Raw genomic sequence first — 22,840 nt, 5'->3', positions numbered from 1 at the left:
TTAAATTTTTGATTTAATAATATTATTTGATGAGTGTTGCATTTTTTTAATTAACTTTATTGAAATTGTAGTAATACATGAGATCACGAATCAACAAAACAAAATTGATAGTAAAAATAAATTGATATGACCATTAATGAAATAACAGAGAGATTCTACTTAAAAAAAATGGGTAACAAAAATCAAATTGGAGAGGTTGCAACTTACAAATTTAATATTAATGAATTAAACATATAGGAGAGATTTTATTTTATTTCATTTTAATATTTATTGGAGGTGTTACAAAATCCGACCCGTTTGTGTAGACCATATAAATATCGTGGTGGGGGAGTTGAACAATGTACTAAAACCCTCAAATCTAGAAGACGCTCTCAGACGACAACACTCCCCAAAACACCTCTCTCGCTCTCTCTCTCATCTCCTTCATGCGAACACATGAATTCAATTCAGCAATGTGTATTCAGAGTCTTAAATCGATCAATTTTGAACCCTAGAAATGCTTTCGAAGGCACGTGCTTGATCAGATCCTACCGCAGGGGAAGGTACTCAGCAATGGACTCCCTCTATTCCAGAATTTGTTCTATCGGGAACCCTAATCTCAGCGTCGTCCCCGTTCTCGATCAATGGCTCCAAGAGGGAAAAAATTTCAGAGACTTCGAGCATCGACAAGTCATTCGCAATCTCCGCTACCGCAAGCGGTACTTTCATGCCCTTGAGGTCCGATCATTTCTCTGTGTGTGTCCATTTTTCTAACGTTTTTATATGCTTGATGAGAAAATGATGCTGGAAAAGAAAACAAGATCGAAATCTTGGCATTTTTGGATTGGATGGTGCATTTCACAATTTCTGAAGCCAAAACGAGATAGACCATCAACTTAAAATGCTCTACTTTTGGAAAGATACAAAAATCATCATTAGGGAAAACACTGTTTAGTGCAAAACTGTATATTGTTCATTTTTGTATTTGTAAAGTCATTTTATTGTTTCACCTAACCTCTTCTCTACACAATGAGTAACCCAAAGACACTCACGGAGATCAATCTCCCAGCGAGACGGCTGCCAACTTGCCCGCCTTGCACCACCACCGGAGAAGAACCACCCACTCCTCCCCCATGCAACAAACTGGTAAAAGCCCTAGTCCCCACCATGCTGTTGGTGGATCATTATTGGGCGCTGGTTGCTACCTCTTGTTAGAGGTGGTGCATTGAGTGCCCGTCGTGTGTTGTGAAAGGGGGCAATGTTAGGTCGGGTCAGGCTGAGCCTCTGAGGGTGGATGTGATCCCCAGAAGACTACTCCTCCAAAGAAGAGATACCCGGGAGGGCGACCTGGGTGCTGAATCTTCGACCAAACAAAGAAGAAGGAGGTCAACCTGCTTCTTCTTTGATTTTCTGGAAGACTTGGCACCTGAGTTGCCTCCCTGTATCTCTTCTTTGGAGGATTAGTCGTCTGGGATCACATCCACCCTCAGCCTGACCCGACCTAACATTGCCTCCTTCTGCACCACCACCGCCGATACTCAATGCACCACTTCTTGTAAGTGGATCACCGGCGGCACCAGCGGACGATAATGATCCACCACAGGCATGGTGGGGATTAGGGTTTTGATCAGTTTGTTGCATGGTAGAGTGGCTGGTTCTTCTCCAGTGGTGGTGCGAGGCAGGGCAGGTTGGCTGCCGCCTCACTGGGGAGATTGATCACCGGAAGTGTCTTTGGGATTACTCATTGTGTAGAGAAGAGAGTCAGTGAAGAATAGAAGGAAACGGGACCCAACAAAAGAAGGGAGGAAGTGACTGTCCCTGTGTAGAGAAGAGAGTCAGTGTATTTGGGGTTGCTCATTGCTAGCTCGAAGTTTATGGCTGGGGACAAAATTGATTGTTATATGAAACAAATTGAAACTGTAGCTTTTATAAGCAATTTGTAACTTTGGCTTGCACATGAGCTTGATCATAGGCAACTTGTTTCTATGTTTCTTACTATGTTGAACTAGTGTTTTGTGGGTTGGTCAGGTATCAACCATCATGACTGAACTCCATATATTTCAAGAAAGCTTCATCTTATATATTTCATTAAAGTATTGGCGATTATATTGTTGCATGGGGTAGCTGAGTTGGCATTGTGTTCAACTTCAGTGTTCATGATAACTTTACCCGAACGTGTCGAAAATTTTAATCTTAATTGTTTTGCTGGGATGTTCTCAAACTTTCAAATACTACTCATTCTGAAACGTTTTTCCTGCTCCATTATTTCTGTACTCCTATCTGGTAACCATGAATTTAAGTTGCCTTATTATTTTTTTTAAAAGAAAAAAATTAACTTTAATTTCTGCTGTTGGCCACTTGTTGGAGCAGATATCTGAGTGGATGAGTGGCAAAGGTCTACTCCCACTTTCACCAGGTGATTGTGCTGTGCAGTTGGATCTGATTGGCACGGTCCGTGGGCTGAAAGCTGCTGAAATCTTCTTCCATAACTTGAGTGACCAAGAAAAGATTGACAAAACCTATGGTGCACTCTTAAATTGTTATGTCAGAGAGGGTCTTATTGATAAGTCCCTTTCCCTTATGCAGAAGATGAAGGAGATGGGTTTTGCTTCCTCTGCCCTCTCTTACAATGACATCATGTGCCTCTACGCACATACAGGCCAGATAGAGAAAATCCCTGATGTGCTGTCAGAGATGAAGAAAAATGGAGTCTCCCCTAACAACTTCAGTTACAAAATCTGCATTAATTCATATGGGAGAAGATCTCAAATCGAAAGCATGGAGAAGGTTCTAGAAGAAATGGAGAATGACCATCAGATCTCTGTGGACTGGAGCACTTATTGCACGGTAGCCAATTGCTACATAAAAAACGGATTCAATGAGAAAGCACTCATTTTCTTGAAGAAATCAGAAACAAAACTACATAAAGATGCAGTTGGCTACAATTACTTGATTTCACTCTATGCAAATCTTGGGAAAAAAGATGACGTGATGAGATTGTGGAGCCTCCAAAAAGTTGTTTGTAAGAAGCTTTTTAACAGGGACTATATAGTCATGCTGAGTTCTTTGGTGAAGCTTGATGAGCTGGAAGAAACTGAGGCATTGGTCAAGGAGTGGGAGTCATCTTGCCTCTATTATGATTTCCGAGTGCCCAATGTTCTCCTCATTGGTTACTGCCAGAAGGGATTGATTGAGAAAGCTGAAGCATCGCTTCAGGATATTATTGAAAGAGGTAAGACTCCTACTCCAAATAGTTGGGCAATCATTGCTGCAGCACATTTGGATAAGCAGAACATGGGGAAGGCTTTAGAATGCATGAAGGAAGCTCTGGCAGTACAGGCAGAAAATCAAGGTTGGAGGCCTAAACCTAGACTGATTATAAGCATATTGAATTGGCTTGATAAAAATGGAGAAGTTGAAGAGCTAGAAGCTTTTTTGAGATCATTGGAGAACATAGTTTTGGTTGATAGGGAATTGTGTCATGCCTTGGCTGAAGCTAATTTTAGAAGTAGCAAAGTAGTGGTTGGGATAGAAGAGGGCAAGGAAGCTGATAAAATAGATGAAGACGAGGAAGAGAAAAATCTTCTCGGGGAGAAAAATCTTATCGGGAAATGTTTGTAGCAGAACAGAATGTCCATTCCAGCTCTCCGTTCCGCTTCCACTGTTTGGTCAGCCAACATTAAGTTGGAAGGTAGAATGGCCACTCCCTCAATGTTGGAATACCTATTCTTATCTATCAGCTAGGGGAAAGGCAGTCCTTTTCATGAGAGAATCATTACAGTAATTTTGAGTTGGTCTTCCTTGTCTATATCATCCTTTCTCTCCCTCTCTGTCAAACCGCAAACAGAGCAACACCTACATGCCTCATCATGTCACTACCACCCTCAGCCATTGTCAACCATTTAACGTATTCACCCTTGTAAGTTCTGTTTTGTTTTGTTTTTATTTATTTATTTTTATTTTTTTAACCTTGGCAAGAAACACACTCACACCCACTTGCACCCTCGATTTTCTGCTTTGGAAGTGCCAATAGGCTACAGCCTGTGTGTTTACCAAACAGTGGAATTGGAATTCTTATTCCATTCCTGCCTAATTTCCATTATTTTACACTCCATTTTCCTGCTTCATTCCATATTTGTGTTAACGTAGCATTAGCTGATGTCAGACAATGTTTAATAACTCTGAATTGGTGATTGTTATATATTTATTTGCATATTAAGTTTTAGTTCATCGTTGACTGGGCTAGTAATGTTAAAGATGGTTGAGTGATGCATGCAGATTGAATGATGCGTGGAGATTAAGTGAAGCAATTCAGGGTGCTTCATTGAGATATCTGTCTTGCCTTGGCTCTTCCACCTCAAGCTCACTTGTCCTTCATAATCAAGCACCTCACTGGGCAGCTGTAGAAGTTAAAAAAAGTCTTCCTTCCTTTGGACTGCTGCTCTTCCCTCTCTATGGCCTTCTCGGTTATCTTACGAGCCGAATATGCTCCTGCTGATGGAAGCTCCTTTCCTTTGGGAGTGGTCTAAGTTTTTCTTGAGAACTGCAGTTTTTCCGATACAAACATACATACATACATACATATATTCCCTTCTTGCGTGTGTGTGAATTTGCCCCTACAGGAATTTTAGCCCTCAACCTTTTTATTTTTGAGATAGAACTTGACTGCAATTCGTGGCAGTTATCTACATTAGTGAGATAAGGAAACATACCATTCGGAGCTATCTTTATGGAGTCCGGATTAGTCTTTCCTAGCTGCAAAGTGCTGCTGAGATTTTCAAACACACTTAAAATCGTGTTTTAACTCATCTGTTCTTGTTTCAATACCTACAACTAGAACAAATGTGTTGACACTTGAAACACGCGTTGAAACAAATAGGTAATGATGTTTAAAAGAGATTTTTAACACAGCTAACTCTTGTTCCAACATATTTGTTCTAGATTTAAACACACAGAATTTCTGTTGAAATCTTGAAAATGTGTTAAAACACTATTTAAGTGTGTTAGATAATTTTTTAGACAGCATCCTACAGCAGTTGCTTGGTTTAATTACCAGATTCACTTGGCTAACAGTTTACTTCAGAATACTTGATGTTCACTGGAAGCTGAATTGAAATACATGGAACTTTACAGAGTTGCGTATAGAATTCTCTCAAACTGTAATGCAAATTCAAACCATCACAAAACCTGTGGAAACTTGGATATAGTCTTTTATAGAGAGGAGAAGAAAATTTTAGACAAACATTTAAATTATAAATATTGATACCTTTGAATGTAAGGAAAAATATAAAGACCTAGAATTGTGAGTCAAAGGAAGTGTGAAATTGTAAATATATATATATGTTTCTCAAGAATTGTAAATATTGATGCCTTTAAATATTTAAAAAAATTAAAACATATAAGTCTTATCTTTTTATCATTGTCCTTTATATTTTTTAAAAAATTCAAACTTAATAATTATATTTATTTGAAATAAAAAAGACAAATTAATAATAAATTCAAACTTAATAATTATATTTATTTGAAATAAAAAAGACAAATTAATAATTTTAAAAACAAACAGATGTATTATTACATGTCTCCAGTTCCGTTCCAATTTCTAAATGTGGAACTCTGGTGTGCAGTCTTTAAATTCACAGCTCATCAACTTTTATTAAATTATTATTATTCGTATTTTTAATTAATAATCTCTTTATCTTCAAGTTAAAGACATGATGGTATTATTGGGTGAGACGAGTGAGAGTGAGAGTGAGAATGAAAAAGAAGAGTAACGCTGTTGACTTTATTGGGTGAGACGGGAAGAGTGAGAATGAAAAAGGTTTTGGTGACCGGCGCTTCCGGTTACTTAGGGGGCAGACTCTGCCATGCCCTACTGAGACACGGCCACTCCGTCCGAGCGTTCGTCCGTCCGACCAGCGAGCTCTCCTGCCTTCCTCGGCCTACCGACGGCGATGATTGCGGCGGATCTCTGGAGCTCGCCTACGGAGACGTCACCGACTATGGGTCCCTCCTCGACGCCTGCTCCGGATGCCATGTCATCTTCCATGCCGCCGCCCTGGTCGAACCTTGGCTTCCAGAACCTTCCAAATTGTTCTCGGCAAGCAAAACCCTCCCTTCTCGCTCCAATTCTCGCAATTTTTTATATGAATTTCATTGAATTCAGACTTAAATTTGTGGTCTTCATTTTTTAGGTTAATGTTGGAGGTTTGAAGAACGTACTGCAAGCATATAAAGAAACAAAGACAGTGGAGAAGATAATATACACGTCGTCGTTTTTCGCTTTGGGATCAACTGATGGATATGTCGCAGACGAGAGTCAAGTATTGAATAATATCGATTACCATTGATGCATGACTTTGATTACTTTTTAATATTTGTTTTTTAGAAGATTATTTGTGGATTCAGATTCACCCTGCGAAGTTCTTCTGTACGGAGTATGAGAAATCGAAGGCTGTTGCCGATAAGATCGCTATTGATGCCGCGGCGAAGGGGGTGCCAATAGTAGCGGTTTATCCCGGAGTTGTATATGGTCCTGGCAAGGTCACAACTGGAAATATCGTGGCACGAATGGTAAAGATTTTACTTGTGCTTCAGCTGAATTTAGTAGCAGCCATGATTTATTTATTTATTTTTTAAACTGGTAGCAAATAGCAATAATTGGTTAAAACAAAAATGTCTTTGTGTGTGTTTATCTGATATCTGCATATGCCAGACCTGTGGTTTGGTCTTCACTTTTTGAAGCATCTAATATAGTTGGTAACTAATTATACTGCTCTAATTGAGATCTTGTTTAAAATCAGTATGGGGTTTTCTAGCTTTTTCGTCGAACCACATATCCTTTTGTTAGTGGAAGTATGAATTCTGGTTTTGAACAATGTCCACCACAACATCTTCAACATATTTGATGGCATGACCTGAAAGTTACTATGTATTTATGGTGTTGCATTTATCAAAATTTCCTCTCTCTAAATACGCACCTTTTGATCGGAGAACCTGGATCCTCTCCTTGCACTGGTCCGTTGAGTGCACAGGATAGGATGGAGATCTCTCCCACATGGAGTGGGTTCCACTCTACTTGTTGGAACCGCTGAGGTGATCTGTACACTTCCCTGTACACTGGACCATCTAATGCACAGGAGGGGATCCTAATTCTTTGATCAGAATAATTCTTGGTGCATTATTTATTAGTGAGCAAATATCATAATACTTGATGATAAGCTATGAAATGCGCCTACTTACTCTTGATTATAGAGGTCATATTCTGCTCTTTTTGATGATTGAAGTTTATGATGCATTTGAGAACAATTTATGTGCTTCTTTCAGATAATTGAACGCTTCAATGGTCGGTTACCTGGTTATGTAGGCTATGGAAACGATATGTTTTCATTTAGTCATGTTGACGATGTAGTAGAGGGGCACATTGCAGCTTTGAACAAAGGTCGACCAGGTGAAAGATATCTTCTGACAGGAGAAAATGCATCCTTCATGCATGTTTTTGATATAGCTGCCAGTATCACTCAGACAAAAAGGCCTTGGTTTAATATCCCTTTGTTGGTGATTGAGACTTATGGATGGTTGTCGATTCTCTTCTCTAGAATAACAGGAAAGCTTCCCCTGATCAGCCCACCGGTATGCTCTTTATGACTCCTATAGTTTTAGCTGGTGTTGAGTTTTTTTATTTGGAGTATCATTTCCTTAAGTGTTACATCCACAATCAAGGATTACTGAATGTTCTGATATATGAATCTATGATCCAATCTCAAATCAGAAATTTCTTGTTTAAGCATCAGCATAATGATTTCATTTGTGAGACAACAGAACCACATGCATTAGCTTCAGAAATAATTATGTTACTGCATGATTTTAACCCCAAAATCTGAGTATTTTTGAACTGCCGGCAAGGCTGTTTATCTTTAAGGTCAGCATCAACAAGGATTTATGTCCTTCGCAGATCTGTAGACTATGACTGCAGCTGCAACCACCACCACCCCATTGTCTCCAAGCCACCGCCATTACACAAATGTTTAACACAACATCACTGCCACCTTGCCACTGTCTTTGCCAAAAGATTGCTGTCATCTTCATCTTACTGCTACTGCCAACACCACTTCTGTTGCTACTGTGACAAGCTGTACCACAGCTGGCACTTCTGCCATCTACACCGCATTATCACCAATACTAGCACCAACACCACCATACCTTTGTTGTCACATCATTTCCATCATTCCTACTAGCACAGCACCAAGCTGCCATTGCTACAGTTCACCATCTAAACCACCCTACCACCACCATTTCTGCCATTTTGTGTCTAATTATGCGTTCTCATAATTTTATTGACTATAATAACGTTTAGAGCTCCTTGCTTTTTTAAAATGTGAAAAACAAAACCAAAGATTTGAAATTTGTATACGAATTTGAATTTTGTGAATCCAAATGCAGTGTGATTGGATTGTTGTGATTAATCTAATGTCACATCACTTTTTGTATAAGCTGGGTTAGTGTGCATGTTCACCCTCAGGGTCCCCCAACTTGCCCTGGGTTCTGTGAATGGTCTTTCCATCCCTTGACATGTATTCTTGCTCTGATTATATAATATTTTCTTGGGTAAAGTACAAAAAAAATACTCTGAACTATCCCTCTATGATAAACCCTCCTAAATTATACTTTTGGCTGAAAACACCCTGAACTAGTACATTTTGTTGCAAAACCCACCCTGCCATCACAGTGCCGTTAATAATTTAACTTTTACAAGTGCACAAATAAGTCGCATGAGTTTATAGAAATTGATAAATATCAAAAATACCCTTTGCAAGGATTACGCAATACAACAGGGTCAAACCCAGATTCCGTTTATTTATTGTCTCTGTGGAGGAAATTATCACGCATCATCTCTCACCTCTCTGCAATGCCAATGACTGCCTTTGTTGAGCTTCATTGAAGCCAAAGAGGCTATGGCTGTTCTTATTCCTTGTAAATCTGTCCCAATCAAGTTTCAATCAATTCGTGCAATCTATATTTCTTATTTGGTTGGTCGGTTGGGTATAGGGGTTCACTCATTTCTCTCTCGGTGCATAAATGGGGGCCATTAATAGTGAAGATGGGACTAACTAATTTTTCAGATCGAAAGGTTTTGATCTTGAGACCCTTCCAATCTCATCATGAACTCATTCTTGTAATGAGAACCAACAACAGTAGGTCTTCCTCTTGTGGCCCTCACTACCACCACAATCCCTCAAAATCCAACTCTGAAATCGACTGCTTGGTTCCTCTATTCACCTGAAATCCTTGAAAGATCCACCTTTGTGTTAAAAACTAAATTCTGGGCCGCACTGTATATCCACATCAGAAGATACCCAAAACCCACATAGGGAAAGCACATACTGGAAAGCTGAAAGAAATTGAAACAGGAAAAGAAAAAGAGTCTACAAACGAATTGTCTTATAACCAAAAGGTTTTACGTGCTTTGAGAAGGTTGTAACCAGAAAATGAATTTAATCACAAAAAAATTGATTTTGACTTCGAACTATTTCTCCCTCTTAGATGGTTGATTTGAACTAGGGGCATGAAGTGTGTGGATGAGATAGTTGATGGATAGGGACTTTTGTGTCTTGATCACCATCAAGATGGAAGACGGCAGTAGTTTATATGGTCAGATTGAAATGATGTCGTTTAATCACTTGCACCTATTTTATTCTTACACTTTTTCTTTCATTTATTAAAAATTTGCGGGCAAAGTAGTTATTTCACACTTCTTTTAGCGACCAGATGACGCCGTGGCCTTATATGCATATTTTCAGTAGTTCCAAAGTATTTTGTTGTTGTTGTTGCACTTTACCCTATTTTCTTTCTTTCTTTTTCATCTTATTCTTTCCCCCTTCATTTCTAGCTTTTAAAATTTACAATTTATTAAAGCTCTATCGTGAACAGACTGTGTATGTTCTCAAACATCAATGGGCCTACTCTTGCGAAAAGGCCAAGTTAGAGCTGGATTATAACCCTAGAAGCTTGAAAGAAGGTCTGGCGGAGGTACTCCCCTGGTTGAAGAGCTTGGGCTTGATAAAATACTAGAAGGATACAGCCTCGAGGTTGTATTGTTGATACTTCCCGCTAAGGTATGTACTTCAGCATGCTGATGGTAACAATGCATTCAGTATTATTTATTTATTTATAATACCATGAATAAACTTCTTGTAAAGTTGAATGTATATATGTACACGGATTTTGAGTTCTCATCTTGGTAGAAAATCTGTTATTTCAGAAATAAATATGTTTTTGCATTTTAAACAGGTCTTGGTATGACATACGGTACACAACCGCGGACAGAGGGATAGAGAGGGAAAATGTGATGCACATTCTTGATGGCTAGTTTAGTTTGACTGAAACGATGGATGTGCAATCAGTAAAACCTTCAAGTCCAGTTTGATTCTTGAACCAGTAGACCATCTCATGAGGGAACGTATTTTGTTTAGATGTAAATCCTGAATTTGCTCTTATCTGTTTTAAATTTCACTTGTACCCCCGAAAAATCCCACAGAATTGTTAATTTTCATTGTGATTTTACAGTGGAGAAAGAAAAATTGTGTGGCTAACTCTATATGAATAAGACAAAGGTATGGATGATGACGACGGCAACAATTTACTTTTTTCCTTCAATGTTGGCTAGTTGAAAAAAAAAAAAAAAATTTTTTTTTTGAGAAACAATGCATTTAAAGCTAGGATTTGTTTGAGATTTAGTTGGAAAACAATGTTCTTTTCTTGTGGTATCTCCTCCTTCTAAATAGAAGATTGATTATCGAGATAAATGAGCATGTTTATGATTTACTTACAAAAAATAAAAATAAAAAGTTCAATTGATATCGTGAAAAACAGATCCAAAGGTGCTTTTATAAGGACAAACTAACGCGGAAGTGTCGTGTCATCGTGTTTTTAAGTATTACATATGGCTTGTTATCAATTTTCAAATTTTAAATTCTTATGAAATTTGTTTTGTTTTTTTATAGGATACCTGATCTAAATTTCTCAAATTTGGTAATTTGGGGTGCTTGTTGGTATCTGAAAGCAATAGTCGGATTAAGTGAATTAGGACACCCAGACATTGAAAAAAAAAAAAAAAAATTTCTTATAAGTAACCATAAAAAATAAAAAAATTGGTTAATATAAGTACCAGGAAAAGTTTATTTGAAATTTGAAATTGAGCCGTTTGATTGGACAGGAATAATTTGAGTAAACTTCTGATCACTTGACCAGACATGGAAATGGTAAATTCCTAATTCCCTGTGAACAAGTTTAAACTATCAATTTTTTTTATTATTATTTTTATTTAAAGAAATAAATATAATAAATATACAACTAAAAAGTAATCCAACCAGATTCCACCATTAAGTTCCGCACTCAAAGTGCGAGTCCAACGGTCGACTTCGCTCTCCATTAAACCACCCAAATTTTCAACCATTCCACTCGAAAAATATTTCAGAAGCAGAACTCTGCTCTCTTTTTCTCTCACAGTGTGTATGAATAGAGAGAAATGGTGGTTGCTAAGGTCACGTATGAGGAGTTGCGTCGTCAGAGGTTGGAGGAGAACAAGAAAAGAATCGAAGAGCTCCATCTTCCCCATCTCTCTTTAGCTCTCAAGAACTCTTCTCCTACACACTCTCCGGTTTTCACCTCTCTCTCTCTCTCTTCCTCTGTTCTATACACACACAAACACACACACACACAGACAAGAAGTTCCTAACTACTATGAACTTACTCTGCTTTTTTGTACATTCGAAAGATGAAGCAGTCGAATCCTCGCCCAGATAGGAAAAAGGTAGTAGTGATGGTAAGAAGGTCGAATCGTGTCGCAAACAAGCCAGCCCCTGATTACAAAGAAGCTGTAAGCTATTTTCTCACTCTGCTTAATCTTTTCCCTAATTACTCCTCTTTACTCACACTCGCTATTCTGAAAAATCAATCTTTTTGACTCCGAATATTATTGACAGGTCACCTTTGAGCATTTCGAGTATAGTAGAAGGTAGTTTGTTCTAAATCTTTAGTATTTATTTGATCAGGGTTTACTGGTTTTGTGCATTGTGTATCTAATACTTATATATACACACACACTGTGTGTGTAGAATCTGTAAGAGGAGCGAGCCAAGGAGGAGGGACTTGTCGGATCGGGTATATGCTTCTGATGCAGCAAGAGCTAAGGCTATAGCGAAAGCGGAAGAGCTGGAATCGAGTCTAGGAGACAATTATCCCACCCTTTTGAAGCCAATGCTACCCTCACATGTCTCTGGTGGGTTCTGGCTGGTAAGGGACTTGATTTGATCTATGGCTTTTCTTTTTTATTTTTAATGTTACTGATTGTGTAAGGTATGTGAATCCGGTGTGAAAATTGGATCCTGCAATTAATTTGTGGAAGAGTTCGTTGGTTTAGTGTTGGTGATCATATGAATTGACTAATGCTTATTATAACTAGTTGGGAATTTTAAAACTGTTCCTCCTCAAGGCCCTTAATAAAACTATTGGGTGCTGTTTGGGACAGTATTTCAATCATGGGCAGTTGTGTCTTCTTTGTTGGTTTATTGCAATTGTTTCGATTTTTCACATTTTCATTCCTTTTCTTTTACTCATACACAGCAGATAGAGCACGAATTTAACATTAAAATTGTTATCTCTAATGCTATTTATGCCTAACTTAAAGACCATCGCTAAGACCTTTTTGGCTCCACGTTATGGGTGATCCCACCATATTAAACCCTTTTGTTCTTTCTTCATATTGATAATTATTGGGAGAATTTCATAGGAGTGATTTTAGCCTATAATAAAATATTGATTAGAGTGATTTATGGGATTGATTTTAGGAATCCTCCATCAATATTAAGAGAGAAAATATAGCGAAAGTGATGTACTCCTTTGGATTTTGTGTGCTCTCTTCTTTTATTTATTTATTTATTTTAATTATTATTCATCCCGCCATTTTTGGATTTAAAGACAGTGGATATTGCTTGGAACTTGTAAAGAACCAAGGATCCTTTAGACCAGGATAATTTGTGATCATGGCATTGGCATTGAGATTCTCCTCATTTAGAACGGTTTCATGTGCATATTTTTAGCTTATTAGATAGGCCAGCCACAAACAGAGCGTCGAAAGATTGAATTTTGGAGCAGCGCAACTCAGGATATCCCTTATATCTCTATTATGATATGCTGTGATTGCATATAAATGGATGAAATTGATATACCTTTTAAGAAACAGTAATAATTGCTTTGTACATGGTTTGACAAAATAGGGCATTCCAGTTTATTTCTGTAAGAAGTACCTTCCAAGGCGCGATGAAACTGTTACATTGGTAGATGAAGAGGGAGAAGAGTACCCAGTAGTATACCTGGCTCGGAAAACGGGACTTAGCGGTGGATGGAAAGGATTTGCAGTTGATCATGAGCTGATGGATGGGGATGCAGTGGTGTTCCAATTAATCCGGCCTACAGTACTTAAGGTGTGACGATTGCAAATTTAGCACTTCTTTGGGACTTATTCATGCTTGTTTTTCAAACTAGATATAGGTTTAACGGATTAACATCATATATAATTTATGTATACAATAAGCATCTTTGATTAAATATGAATTGTATGCCACTTAATTCTGTGCATACCATCTCTGATCATTTTGTTTTTGTTTAACCTAATCCTTCTCAGCATTTTTGATTAACTGACAATTTTTTAATATGAGATGGTTTGGCATATAAATTGATATTAATTCAACTTCTCTTTGCAGGTGTACATTGTAAGGGCGAACAGTTCTGAAGAAGGCAACGACGTCTAGAGCCTTCGATTTTTAGATGTTGGGGCCATTTGATCTAATGCAGGTAACCATACGAGGGACACTTTCCAACTGCTTGTACCATTTTATTGCATTATCATTGCTTCCCGAGTTTCATTCTGTTCATTAATAGCATAGCTTTGCAGTGACATTGTCAATGAAAATATTATTATAGGTAGAACTTAACCACGAAAAAAGTCGGGATATGGTCTGGTATGAGCCGAAAAGAGAGGAAGCTTGAAGAATGAGATTTTATGTTCATATCCTGCTGGGCTTGGTTTTCACTTTTTAACTCTTTCTTAGCTGTGCAAATGCACGATCAATTGCCACATTAATGGTTGTGGTGTTTTGGCATTGTGATAGCTAAACCTAACCAAATGAAAAATGGACACCATTCATGTATAACAGAGGCTTTGATACATGTGTGTGAACAAAGGAGGAGTATTAGAGAAAATATGAAAAAAAGAAGAAAAATTAGAAAGTTATACATCATAAATTCTTTTATTTGTTTTCATTTCAATATATTACGTTTGCCAACCGGACATGGTTTACTGCCTGCAGTGTGTTGGGGGTAACAAAACGCCCCAACGATATATATCAAGGAAGAAATCAAGGTGCCAGAAGACATACAAAAACCGCACACAAAATCATATGGAGATTGCTGTAAAAAATTAATTGCATTCCACCCCTACATTACATTTATGTTCATATAAATTATGCATCACATAATCTTTAATTTGTAACAAGTGATTTAACAAGTGATTGTCTGCACTAACAAGTGATTGTCTACGCTAATACTAACATCACATAATCTTTAATTTGTAAGGTGTCTTGCCGTAAAATCTTTAGAAGGTCTATGTTGTCATTCACTTGTTAAATCAATATTCCAACTTTCGAATTGCTTAAGTTTCTGCTGTCATTTTCTTTTTTGGTCTTTCTCTGGTACATTATAGTATGAAACATTCTAATTTTCTTGCAGGTGAAAAAGAAGTGCAGAGTAGTTGTTGATGATGCTGTGAATTTTGTCCAATGGAAGTCCAAAATCCCATAAACAATTGCACGAATGGATGAAAATCCCATCTTGTTTTCTATGAGATGAAAATGGATTATATTTTTGGTTTGTCTGAATGGTCCATTATTATTCCGTAAAAAAAAAATGAAATGAAAGTGGGGTTGATGATTTGGTATAATTATTAGAAACTTGGAAATTCTTATCATGTATTCAATCTGTGTGTATTGATTGATGTTGGTGGACCGTGAAGGAGGAGGGTAACACCTTCTGGCGAGATGCTCCGACTTCTAGGCAACCTACACACATTGGTGTCTAGTGTGTGCAGGGACGGACCTAGAACATTAGGTGAGGGGGGCAAGAATGAAATCTTTTTATAATTTCAGGGGACAATAGCAATATTTTATAGGTATATAATGAAAAAAGGGAAAAAGTAGCAAGGGCATATATATGCATGTAGGTCCGTCCCTGCGTGACTTTTTTTTAATGATCGGGATGTTCCGATTAATCCACGAGACTTGCAAGTGTCTCATACGAATCGAGTAAAACTCTTACTATGTCTATGAACGTAGTTCTTAAAAAATTGTTTATACCTAAGAGAAATAAACCTAATAGTTTATGAGACATGGGTATTTTCCGATTAGGATAACCCTAGAGTTGCTCTACAGCGACTTTTATCAGCAAATTAATATAAGATTTTACTTATAATGGAGCATTTGATGCCACTTGTTGGTGATAGTAAAGTTTTTGTCTCACCTCCATGTTTGCGTGTTAGCTTTTCCATGGCTACGACTACTCTTCTGTCTTTTTGAGAGAGAGGGAGATAATATAAATATGGTATCATCTCTCGTGTGGCTAGTGGCAAAAGCTGAAAAGGAGAAAAAAGTTTCCACAACCGTGGTATGGTGGTTCTTGCTGTATGACTGTTAAGTATTTGTCTTATGCCATGGTTGCTTCTCTCTCTTTCTCACTCTCACTCTCACTCTCACTCTCATCATATACTACCATAGAAACTATGAGTTTTGAGTGGTTAAGTGGAGAAGACGAGTCCGTCCACTAATCACTCCATGATTGGGATGTTGACCTTCTTAATTAGGGACATGTTTGACAACTGTTCGGTTTTGCGTTTCTGTTTTTATCCGAAATAGAAATAACGTTTTTGTTGTTGTGTTGTGTGCTTAATAATGATTGAGAGCATCTTTGATAATGTAAAATTTGTTTCTTAGTTTTTTAAAACAAAAACATAAAAATATGTATGGTTAAAACATGTATAATTTAAAAAATGTTGAAAGATTGAAAAACAAAATGGCTAGTTAAGCCTTTTAAAAAACAGTGTTTAATCTTATAAAAATATAAAAAAACACTAAATTGGTATTTCTGATTTGGAACTCTTTTCGACAACAAAACGAGATATGCGACAAAAAATGTGTCTTTCGTTCTAGTTATACCTTCAAGACCTATTAATGAATACAAATTTATCCATTAATAAGATTGGTTCTCATATTTTTAAGAGTATAATTTATTTGTAATTTTTCTTAATTTATATATCACCAATCATGCAAGACAAAAAATGTTACAAAAGCGATTGCATAATTTGCATACGTGTCTTTCGTTCTAGTTATACCTTCAAGACCTATTAATGAATACAAATTTATAAATTTATCCATTAATAAGATATATTTTTAAGAGTATAATTTATTTGTAATTTTTCTTAATTTATATATCACCAATCATGCAAGTAAATCCAGGCTTGAAACAATGAATGACTGAAAAGTCACGTCAGTTTTGGTCATTCCTGTTGACTCAAGAATCAAATGGGAGACAATAAAATATTTACAATATATATGTCGATATCTATAGACGTTTATAATGGAAAATATCTTAGGTACTGTGTGTATAGGGACTTAGATTCATAATTTCATACCACCTTACCTGTTTCACACAAGGATACCCATTTGTTACGGGATGTGATATATTGTTTTCCATGGAGGAGGGGAGGCCCCGATGCTCGCCTCTCACCGCGTAATAAACTCAATATGTTGTACATAATTGTTTAGTGGGTGAATTTTTTATGTTGTTTTGTTGTTATTTTTGTTAGATCTGCTCTTATTAAATTTATTTCTTGTTTGACGGGATAGATCTGTTTTTGATTTTCTGATTAGATCTTCGATTTATGTCGGGTCCCCACATCGGTGTGGGTTTTGTTGTCCCTACCTCTTGTGCGGGGTTAGGGGGTTTCTTCTCCGTCGGCCGCGCCTTGTGAATGCAACCTTAGAGCAGTTATTTTGACGATGGCCTGATTTGTGGGTCACTCCCGTTGTTATTTTCCTTCTTTGGTGGCTCCGTTGGTGCGTTGTTTTCTCAGCAAATCTGGAGCCCATTCTTTAGTTTTATTTTTTTGCTTCATGATTTGTTTGTCAATTTTTATATGGTACCGCTAAGCTCTTTGTAGATGTTGTATGGTTGTTTTTTATTGTTAGGATAAAAAAAAAAAAAAAAAATGGATATATTGTTTTCAAAATATGGAATAATAATATACAAGGGAGATAACAACATATTTTTGAGGAAAAAAAAAATTGTGGAACAAACTTTCCGAAAATATAAAATAAAATTGTGGAACAAATTAATTATAAACAAGTTTGGATCTATTGTGTTTGTGTGTGACATATTTTTGAGGAAAAAAAAATTTGTGGAACAAACTTTCCGAAAATATAAAATAAAATTGTGGAACAAATTAATTATAAACAAGTTTGGATCTATTGTGTTTGTGTGTGTGTGTGTGTATGTGTGTGTGTGTATATATATATGTGTGCTTATGAGTGCATGTTGCCTGTTTGTGTATGTATATGTTTCTCTTCATAATATTTTTAGTCAATTTTTATATGGATCATTTAAAAATAAAAAAATATTTAAAATTATGTCAAGTAAATATTTTCTTTTCTTTTTCTCTTTTAATGTAAACCAGGACGGGAGTCCTGAATTTTATTCAGGGCACATTAACACATGATAAAATAAGTTTTTAGTCAAAAAAAAAAAAAAAAAAAAAAAAAACTGGGAAAAACTTTGGAAAAAAAAAAAAGAAAGGGTTTTCTCATTCTTACTTACCAAAAAAAAAAAAATAGGGATTTGATTGAAAAAAGAAAATGCAATTTTAACGTAATCAAAAACAAAAAAAATTGAAGAAGAAGAGTATGAAGGGAAAAAATAGAAAGAATTACTGAACTAGAAGGATTTTTGAAAATAAAAATAAAAATTTAGGGGGTCATTTCGTATAATTTAATAAATTATAGGCATAAAATGTTAGAAAATTTAATATGCTAGCATGGCCCACAGGGGCAGCTTTGAAAAAAAAGAAGTTCAAGAGGGCATTTTGTATAATTTAATAAACCACATGTATAACACGTGCCCTCTAGCCCTGCTGGCTCTGTCCTTAATGTAAGTTTTTTTTTTTTTTTTTTTTTTTTTTTTTTTTTTTTTTTTTTTGTGAAGTTGATACTTCCACAGTCACACACTCCACAATGAATTTCTTGCGGCCAATAGGAGTCGGATCTCAGAACTAATACTTCTTAAGGCACAAGTCCAATTTTTTACCCACTTGAGCTCATCCTCTTGAAGTTTTAATTCTTTTTTTGCTTATAATAAGAGTTAAGAATATATTCAATTTTAATTCAGGAAAAACAATCTATCTAATTTATATGTGTTAGTTTGTACAAATATGTGGAGGGAGTGATAACATAGTTTTTTTATTTACAAAACACACCTGCACTTTCACTTTGTCCTTTTGAAAAATTAAACCCTAAACCTTATATTTTTGAAGGATAAGAATTACCACTAAATTATATGTGATGTATAAATCACTCGAGTGGGAACTATTTAGGGTGAAGAGAACTATGATGATGCAGTGGTAACTATGAATCTGCCCAATGAAAAAAATAAATAAATAAAAAGACTCGCAAAATTGGCATGAAAGTTGTGATGTTGGATGCGTGGTTTAAAGTTTTCACGGCATTAGGTATGATCCATTTATGGAGAGTCAATATTAAATATAATGACTCACATAACGTGTATGGTATATGACTCGCCACATGACATGCCATGCCTAACACAAATTCTTTTAGCAATTTTGTTGTCATTGGTAAGCTTGCTACCTAGCATTCATTTGCGTGTTGTATTTTTTTTTTTATTTTATAAAAAAAAAAAAAAAAAATCCGTTGCATTCAAAAAGTGGAGAGCCGTTAAAAATAAAAAAATAAAATAAAGCTAATTGGCCACAAATTTGAAGAGTCAAAATTGACTCTCCATACAGAATACTCTAAGCGGTCAATCCTATTTAGTGGACCTTACTCTAATCCTAATGCAAAGACTGATGATGTTCTCCATCTAATAGTATGTGTGTGCAAACTCAATATCAACATCCTCTTAATAGGTTACCTCTAATAATTCAATTAGTACTATAATAACCAGGTGTTATTCTTTAAGATGAAGTGGACGTATATTATAGTATATATTATGTATATGGAAACACATCTTCCACAATAATTGCTTAATAATTAGTGTGCTAATTCTATATTAATTCCATCTCCAAAGATTCTTCTCAACCTCCTTGTTAGGAAGAACCATTTCATGTCCATAACCAAAATCAGTTTGGTTTTTATACATATATGTCCATCTAAGTCCAAAGCTTGGATTTTGTGACATATAAGCCATACTAAAGGACCAAATGGTCCAGCGGTACATCGGGATTTCGAATCTTAGTGAAGATGAGGTGTATGTGTAATTACTTTAACTTCTTAAAAATAAATAAATCAATCAGTTTATTGTTTTATATATATTTATGTCCATCTAAGCACAAATTAAGCTTGGATTTTGTGACATAGTACCAAATGACCCAACGGTAGGTCAATGGTTTGTACCTAAGTGCATATAAGTTGTATGCGTAATTGCTTTAACTTTTAAAATAAAAAATAAAAAAATTTGGTTATTTACATATATGTCCATCTAAGCACAAAGCTTGGATTTTGTGATACATAGCTATAAAGCTAGCTGTTGAGTTGACAATGCCCCACCAATCTCAACACATACAGCTAAACATTTAACTTCATCCCAATTTATCATTTTCCATCTCTCACACTCTAATACCCACCACACCCTTTCTCTCTCTCTTTTTTTTTTTTTTTAATTCAATAAATAAATAATAATTCAATTCTAGATAAATATAACTGTTGCATTGTAACCAACTCTCTCTCTCTCATTCCCCCTACTTCCATCTTCCTCATCTCCTTATCCCTGTCCCCAAACAGAATTAGGCCTTGCTGGTTTTTAACATCATCTTTTGAGCTATGGACACCCAACACCACCCAAAGATGAGAGACAAAGTTGAAGCTAATCAACAACCACCGCCACCACCACCAACAACAACTTCACCTTCTTCCTCTCCTTCCCATGAATTCTCCTTCACAATTTCCCTCCAAACAATCAATCCCAATAAACCCAAAGCAGCCCAAACTTCTTCCATCGCCATCGACTTATCTCCGGCCGACGACATCTTCTTCCACGGCCACTTGCTGCCACTCCACCTCCTCTCCCACCTCCCGGAATCCCCTCGCTCCTCCACCAATTCCTTGGACAGTTTTACCCTCCCCATAACAGAACTCTTAGAAGAACCATCCAACAAGACCACAACCACAAACAACACCACAGATAGTAGTACTACAACTAACCAAAAAAACTATCTAGATCATCATCATCATCAAGAAAACATCAATGGTCATGAGAGTACTACAAAGGCAAGAACCAAGTCCAAGTCCAAATCATTCTGGTTCTTCAGCCTGTCGAAACGGCGAAAAGGGGGTGAGTCTAGAGAGGGAGAAGACAAGGAGAAGCAAAAGAGGAAGCTAAGGTTGGAGGTCATGAGTCATGTGGTGAAGAGGTATGCGAGAATGATAAGGCCATTCTTGTCATTTAGAGGGAGGAGGGAGAGTAGGCAATTATGCAGACAATCCTACTCTTTTTCTGCTAATTTGAGCTTTAGATCATCAAGTAAGGAAGATGCAGGGAGAGGGAAGAGGAGGGAGTACTTATCGGCACCGGCGTCCATGAGGACGTCGCCGACCAACAGTGGGCTGCTTGTTGCATCCGGAGCTATTGCCACCTCTACAAGTGACAGCACCATGGAAGAGTTGCAGGCTGCAATTCAAGCTGCAATTGCTCATTGCAAGAATTCCATTGCAGTGGAAGAGAAAATCAATTGTAAAGATTAGGTTTGGAAGTTTTTATTTATCTTCTAATTAATAGTAGTTGTTTTTACATGCTAATTTTCTAGTATATGAGAGAGGGTGACTCTGTGTGGTTTTGTGAAATGAATTTTGTAAATGAAGATAGGTCATGTAGATGAAGACAAATTTCATCTACATGACCTCTCTTCGAGTGTTTATTTGTGAATATATTCTTGTCTAATTCTATGGGTTACATATATACAAGGTGGTTTTGGCCATTGGTCAGCATTTAAAAATGTGATGGTTTAAGCATGGGTTGAAGATGAAGAATTTCTTTTCATGTGGGTACTTATCAGAATTGAGTTCTTCTATTGTATTTATAGTTTTAAAATGCCAAAATATGTGAAATTGAACAAAGTAGACTAATTGAATGATCTTGGAAAGTTAAAAAATTGAAATGTCCTAGAAAATTTTGTCATTAAAATATATTTACATATACCAATCGGAGACAAGTCTATCTAGACTTGTTATTCCATTAAATGGAAATAAGAACAGTATGGGTAAGCATGCAATAACGTTTTCTTATAATTTTTATATTATCAAAACCATTAATTTTTTAATTAAAATTTTCGTACTCAGTAATTTTTTTTTAAAAAAATTCAAATCGGAATACATGTTGCAAAAATTACTTTTGTAATTTCACTTCTTATTTTACTACTTTCACTTTTCACTTGAGAGTAATATTCAATTTGTTGTAATCAGGTTGAGCCTGAACTTGCTCGGTCTTGTCTAGTGCATGTGATTTGTGGGATGTTGCATCTGTTCTGAGATGAATTAGTATTACCCATAAAAATGTGGGAATACCTCCTCTATATAAAATATATATGTATCTAATTTATTCAGTTGATGAATAAAAAGGAGGAGCAAACATTTTAAAGGGAGGGTACGGTTGTATATTTTCTCAAAGGAGTTGAGACGCGGCTCCTTTTATCATAGATTGGGTCAGTTACATTTACCGTTTTCAAAAATTTGCAAGAACTTAAAAAGATCAAATTGCTTTTACAATACACCGTGGATACCATACATGTGGTTTTTTTTTTTTTTTTTTTTCCCCTTCCTATTTGGTGGCTTGGAAAAGAACAAATACAACAAATAATGGCAATGACCTTTCTTGTCTTTTTATGATTAAAATAGGATGTGTATTTTAATAAACTAAAACAGAATCAAATAAACAATAATAATTACTCATTGTTGATGACTGCACCACGATAGCTGTTTAAGTGGCGCCACCTCTGCAAAATTGGGACACCTGCTCAGTGCTTACCTGGTGTGCCCACAAAGGGATTGGGTATCCTCGAGCTACTCATCTAACAACTGAACTCGCTGGCCGAGGAAGGGGTCGCTACCCTTCCTCCCTTGTGGACGTGCCCCGCTCCAGTAGGATGAACTCCTCCCCTCTACTCTTCCGAGGTTGCTTCTTGAAAGAGCAACCTCGACTAACCTGCTTTACGAGCTCCCCTTTCTGGTTATAGGGACCTCGAAATATAGAATTGGGACAGAGCCCTGCGAGGTTACGAAGGCAGGACCTTAAGGAGGGCTCTTTTCCCTCTTTTGTTCGGGAATATGAGAACATGTGGACAGGTTGCTGAGATCCAAGGTATCGCCTTAGTCCGAGGCCAACACAAAAGGGAAAAGATACTCGGTACCTAAGCTCGAGCAAGGTGGGATAAAGAGCGCACTAATTGCGAGAGACATCTGATAGGACCTGTATTAATTAGGGAGCGTCGGCAAAGCGCCGTGGCCTATTCGTCAATGTCCCATCCATTAGGAGG

The 22,840-nt window shown here is 36.7% G+C and overlaps 4 protein-coding genes across 6 annotated transcripts; all 4 read left to right on the top strand.

Annotated features, from left to right (window-relative positions):
- The first annotated feature begins 357 nt into the window (after positions 1 to 357).
- Positions 358 to 5,586, top strand: LOC132275881 (pentatricopeptide repeat-containing protein At4g21705, mitochondrial-like). 3 transcript variants are annotated; one of them, XR_009470796.1, is made up of 3 exons: positions 358 to 717; positions 2,350 to 3,670; positions 4,258 to 5,586. XR_009470796.1 is itself a non-coding variant. In XM_059777067.1 (2 exons), exons 1-2 carry the CDS (start codon positions 436 to 438, stop codon positions 3,598 to 3,600), a joined length of 1,533 nt encoding a protein of 510 aa, XP_059633050.1. In that variant the 5' UTR covers positions 358 to 435; the 3' UTR covers positions 3,601 to 4,214. The 3 variants fall into 3 exon arrangements, 1 of the variants encoding a protein (XP_059633050.1); XR_009470795.1 differs by having other exon boundaries at positions 2,350 to 3,898; XM_059777067.1 differs by lacking the exon at positions 4,258 to 5,586 and having other exon boundaries at positions 2,350 to 4,214.
- A 105-nt stretch (positions 5,587 to 5,691) lies between these two features.
- Positions 5,692 to 10,632, top strand: LOC132275882 (uncharacterized). The gene is made up of 6 exons (XM_059777069.1): positions 5,692 to 6,076; positions 6,171 to 6,299; positions 6,385 to 6,549; positions 7,303 to 7,608; positions 9,907 to 10,091; positions 10,267 to 10,632. Exons 1-5 carry the CDS (start codon positions 5,789 to 5,791, stop codon positions 10,045 to 10,047), a joined length of 1,029 nt encoding a protein of 342 aa, XP_059633052.1. The 5' UTR covers positions 5,692 to 5,788; the 3' UTR covers positions 10,048 to 10,091; positions 10,267 to 10,632.
- A 701-nt stretch (positions 10,633 to 11,333) lies between these two features.
- On the top strand, positions 11,334 to 15,001 carry LOC132275883 (B3 domain-containing protein Os06g0194400-like). Its single transcript, XM_059777070.1, has 7 exons — positions 11,334 to 11,635; positions 11,753 to 11,854; positions 11,961 to 11,992; positions 12,093 to 12,270; positions 13,254 to 13,460; positions 13,740 to 13,830; positions 14,764 to 15,001. The coding sequence occupies exons 1-6, from the start codon at positions 11,504 to 11,506 to the stop codon at positions 13,785 to 13,787; spliced, it is 699 nt and encodes a 232-aa protein (XP_059633053.1). The 5' UTR covers positions 11,334 to 11,503; the 3' UTR covers positions 13,788 to 13,830; positions 14,764 to 15,001.
- Positions 15,002 to 20,006: 5,005 nt separating this feature from the next.
- LOC132278706 (BRI1 kinase inhibitor 1-like) lies at positions 20,007 to 21,304 on the top strand. The gene has a single exon (XM_059780564.1). The coding sequence runs from the start codon at positions 20,133 to 20,135 to the stop codon at positions 21,051 to 21,053; it is 921 nt and encodes a 306-aa protein (XP_059636547.1). The 5' UTR covers positions 20,007 to 20,132; the 3' UTR covers positions 21,054 to 21,304.
- Positions 21,305 to 22,840: the final 1,536 nt, after the last annotated feature.

The sequence above is a fragment of the Cornus florida genome, unplaced genomic scaffold (genome assembly GCF_030987335.1).
Source record: "Cornus florida cultivar Cherokee Brave unplaced genomic scaffold, ASM3098733v1 CherokeeBrave_3.0.0_Hap2_Chr10, whole genome shotgun sequence".
Classification (NCBI taxonomy): Eukaryota; Viridiplantae; Streptophyta; class Magnoliopsida; order Cornales; family Cornaceae; genus Cornus; species Cornus florida.
Note: the sequence above shows the minus strand (reverse complement) of the source record. Positions and strands in the feature narration are given on the sequence as shown.

Bases quoted from the DNA above. Each gene is read 5' to 3' on its own strand.
- LOC132275882 (XM_059777069.1), top strand. From the start codon at position 5,789: ATGAAAAAGGTTTTGGTGACCGGCGCTTCCGGTTACTTAGGGGGCAGA. The intron at 6,077-6,170 runs GCAAGCAAAACC...TTCATTTTTTAG, and splicing joins AACCTTCCAAATTGTTCTCG to GTTAATGTTGGAGGTTTGAA. The intron at 6,300-6,384 runs GTATTGAATAAT...TTGTGGATTCAG, and splicing joins ATGTCGCAGACGAGAGTCAA to ATTCACCCTGCGAAGTTCTT.
- LOC132278706 (XM_059780564.1), top strand. From the start codon at position 20,133: ATGGACACCCAACACCACCCAAAGATGAGAGACAAAGTTGAAGCTAAT.
- LOC132275883 (XM_059777070.1), top strand. From the start codon at position 11,504: ATGGTGGTTGCTAAGGTCACGTATGAGGAGTTGCGTCGTCAGAGGTTG. The intron at 11,993-12,092 runs GTAGTTTGTTCT...CTGTGTGTGTAG, and splicing joins CATTTCGAGTATAGTAGAAG to AATCTGTAAGAGGAGCGAGC. The intron at 12,271-13,253 runs GTAAGGGACTTG...TTGACAAAATAG, and splicing joins TCTCTGGTGGGTTCTGGCTG to GGCATTCCAGTTTATTTCTG.
- LOC132275881 (XM_059777067.1), top strand. From the start codon at position 436: ATGAATTCAATTCAGCAATGTGTATTCAGAGTCTTAAATCGATCAATT. The intron at 718-2,349 runs GTCCGATCATTT...TTGTTGGAGCAG, and splicing joins GGTACTTTCATGCCCTTGAG to ATATCTGAGTGGATGAGTGG.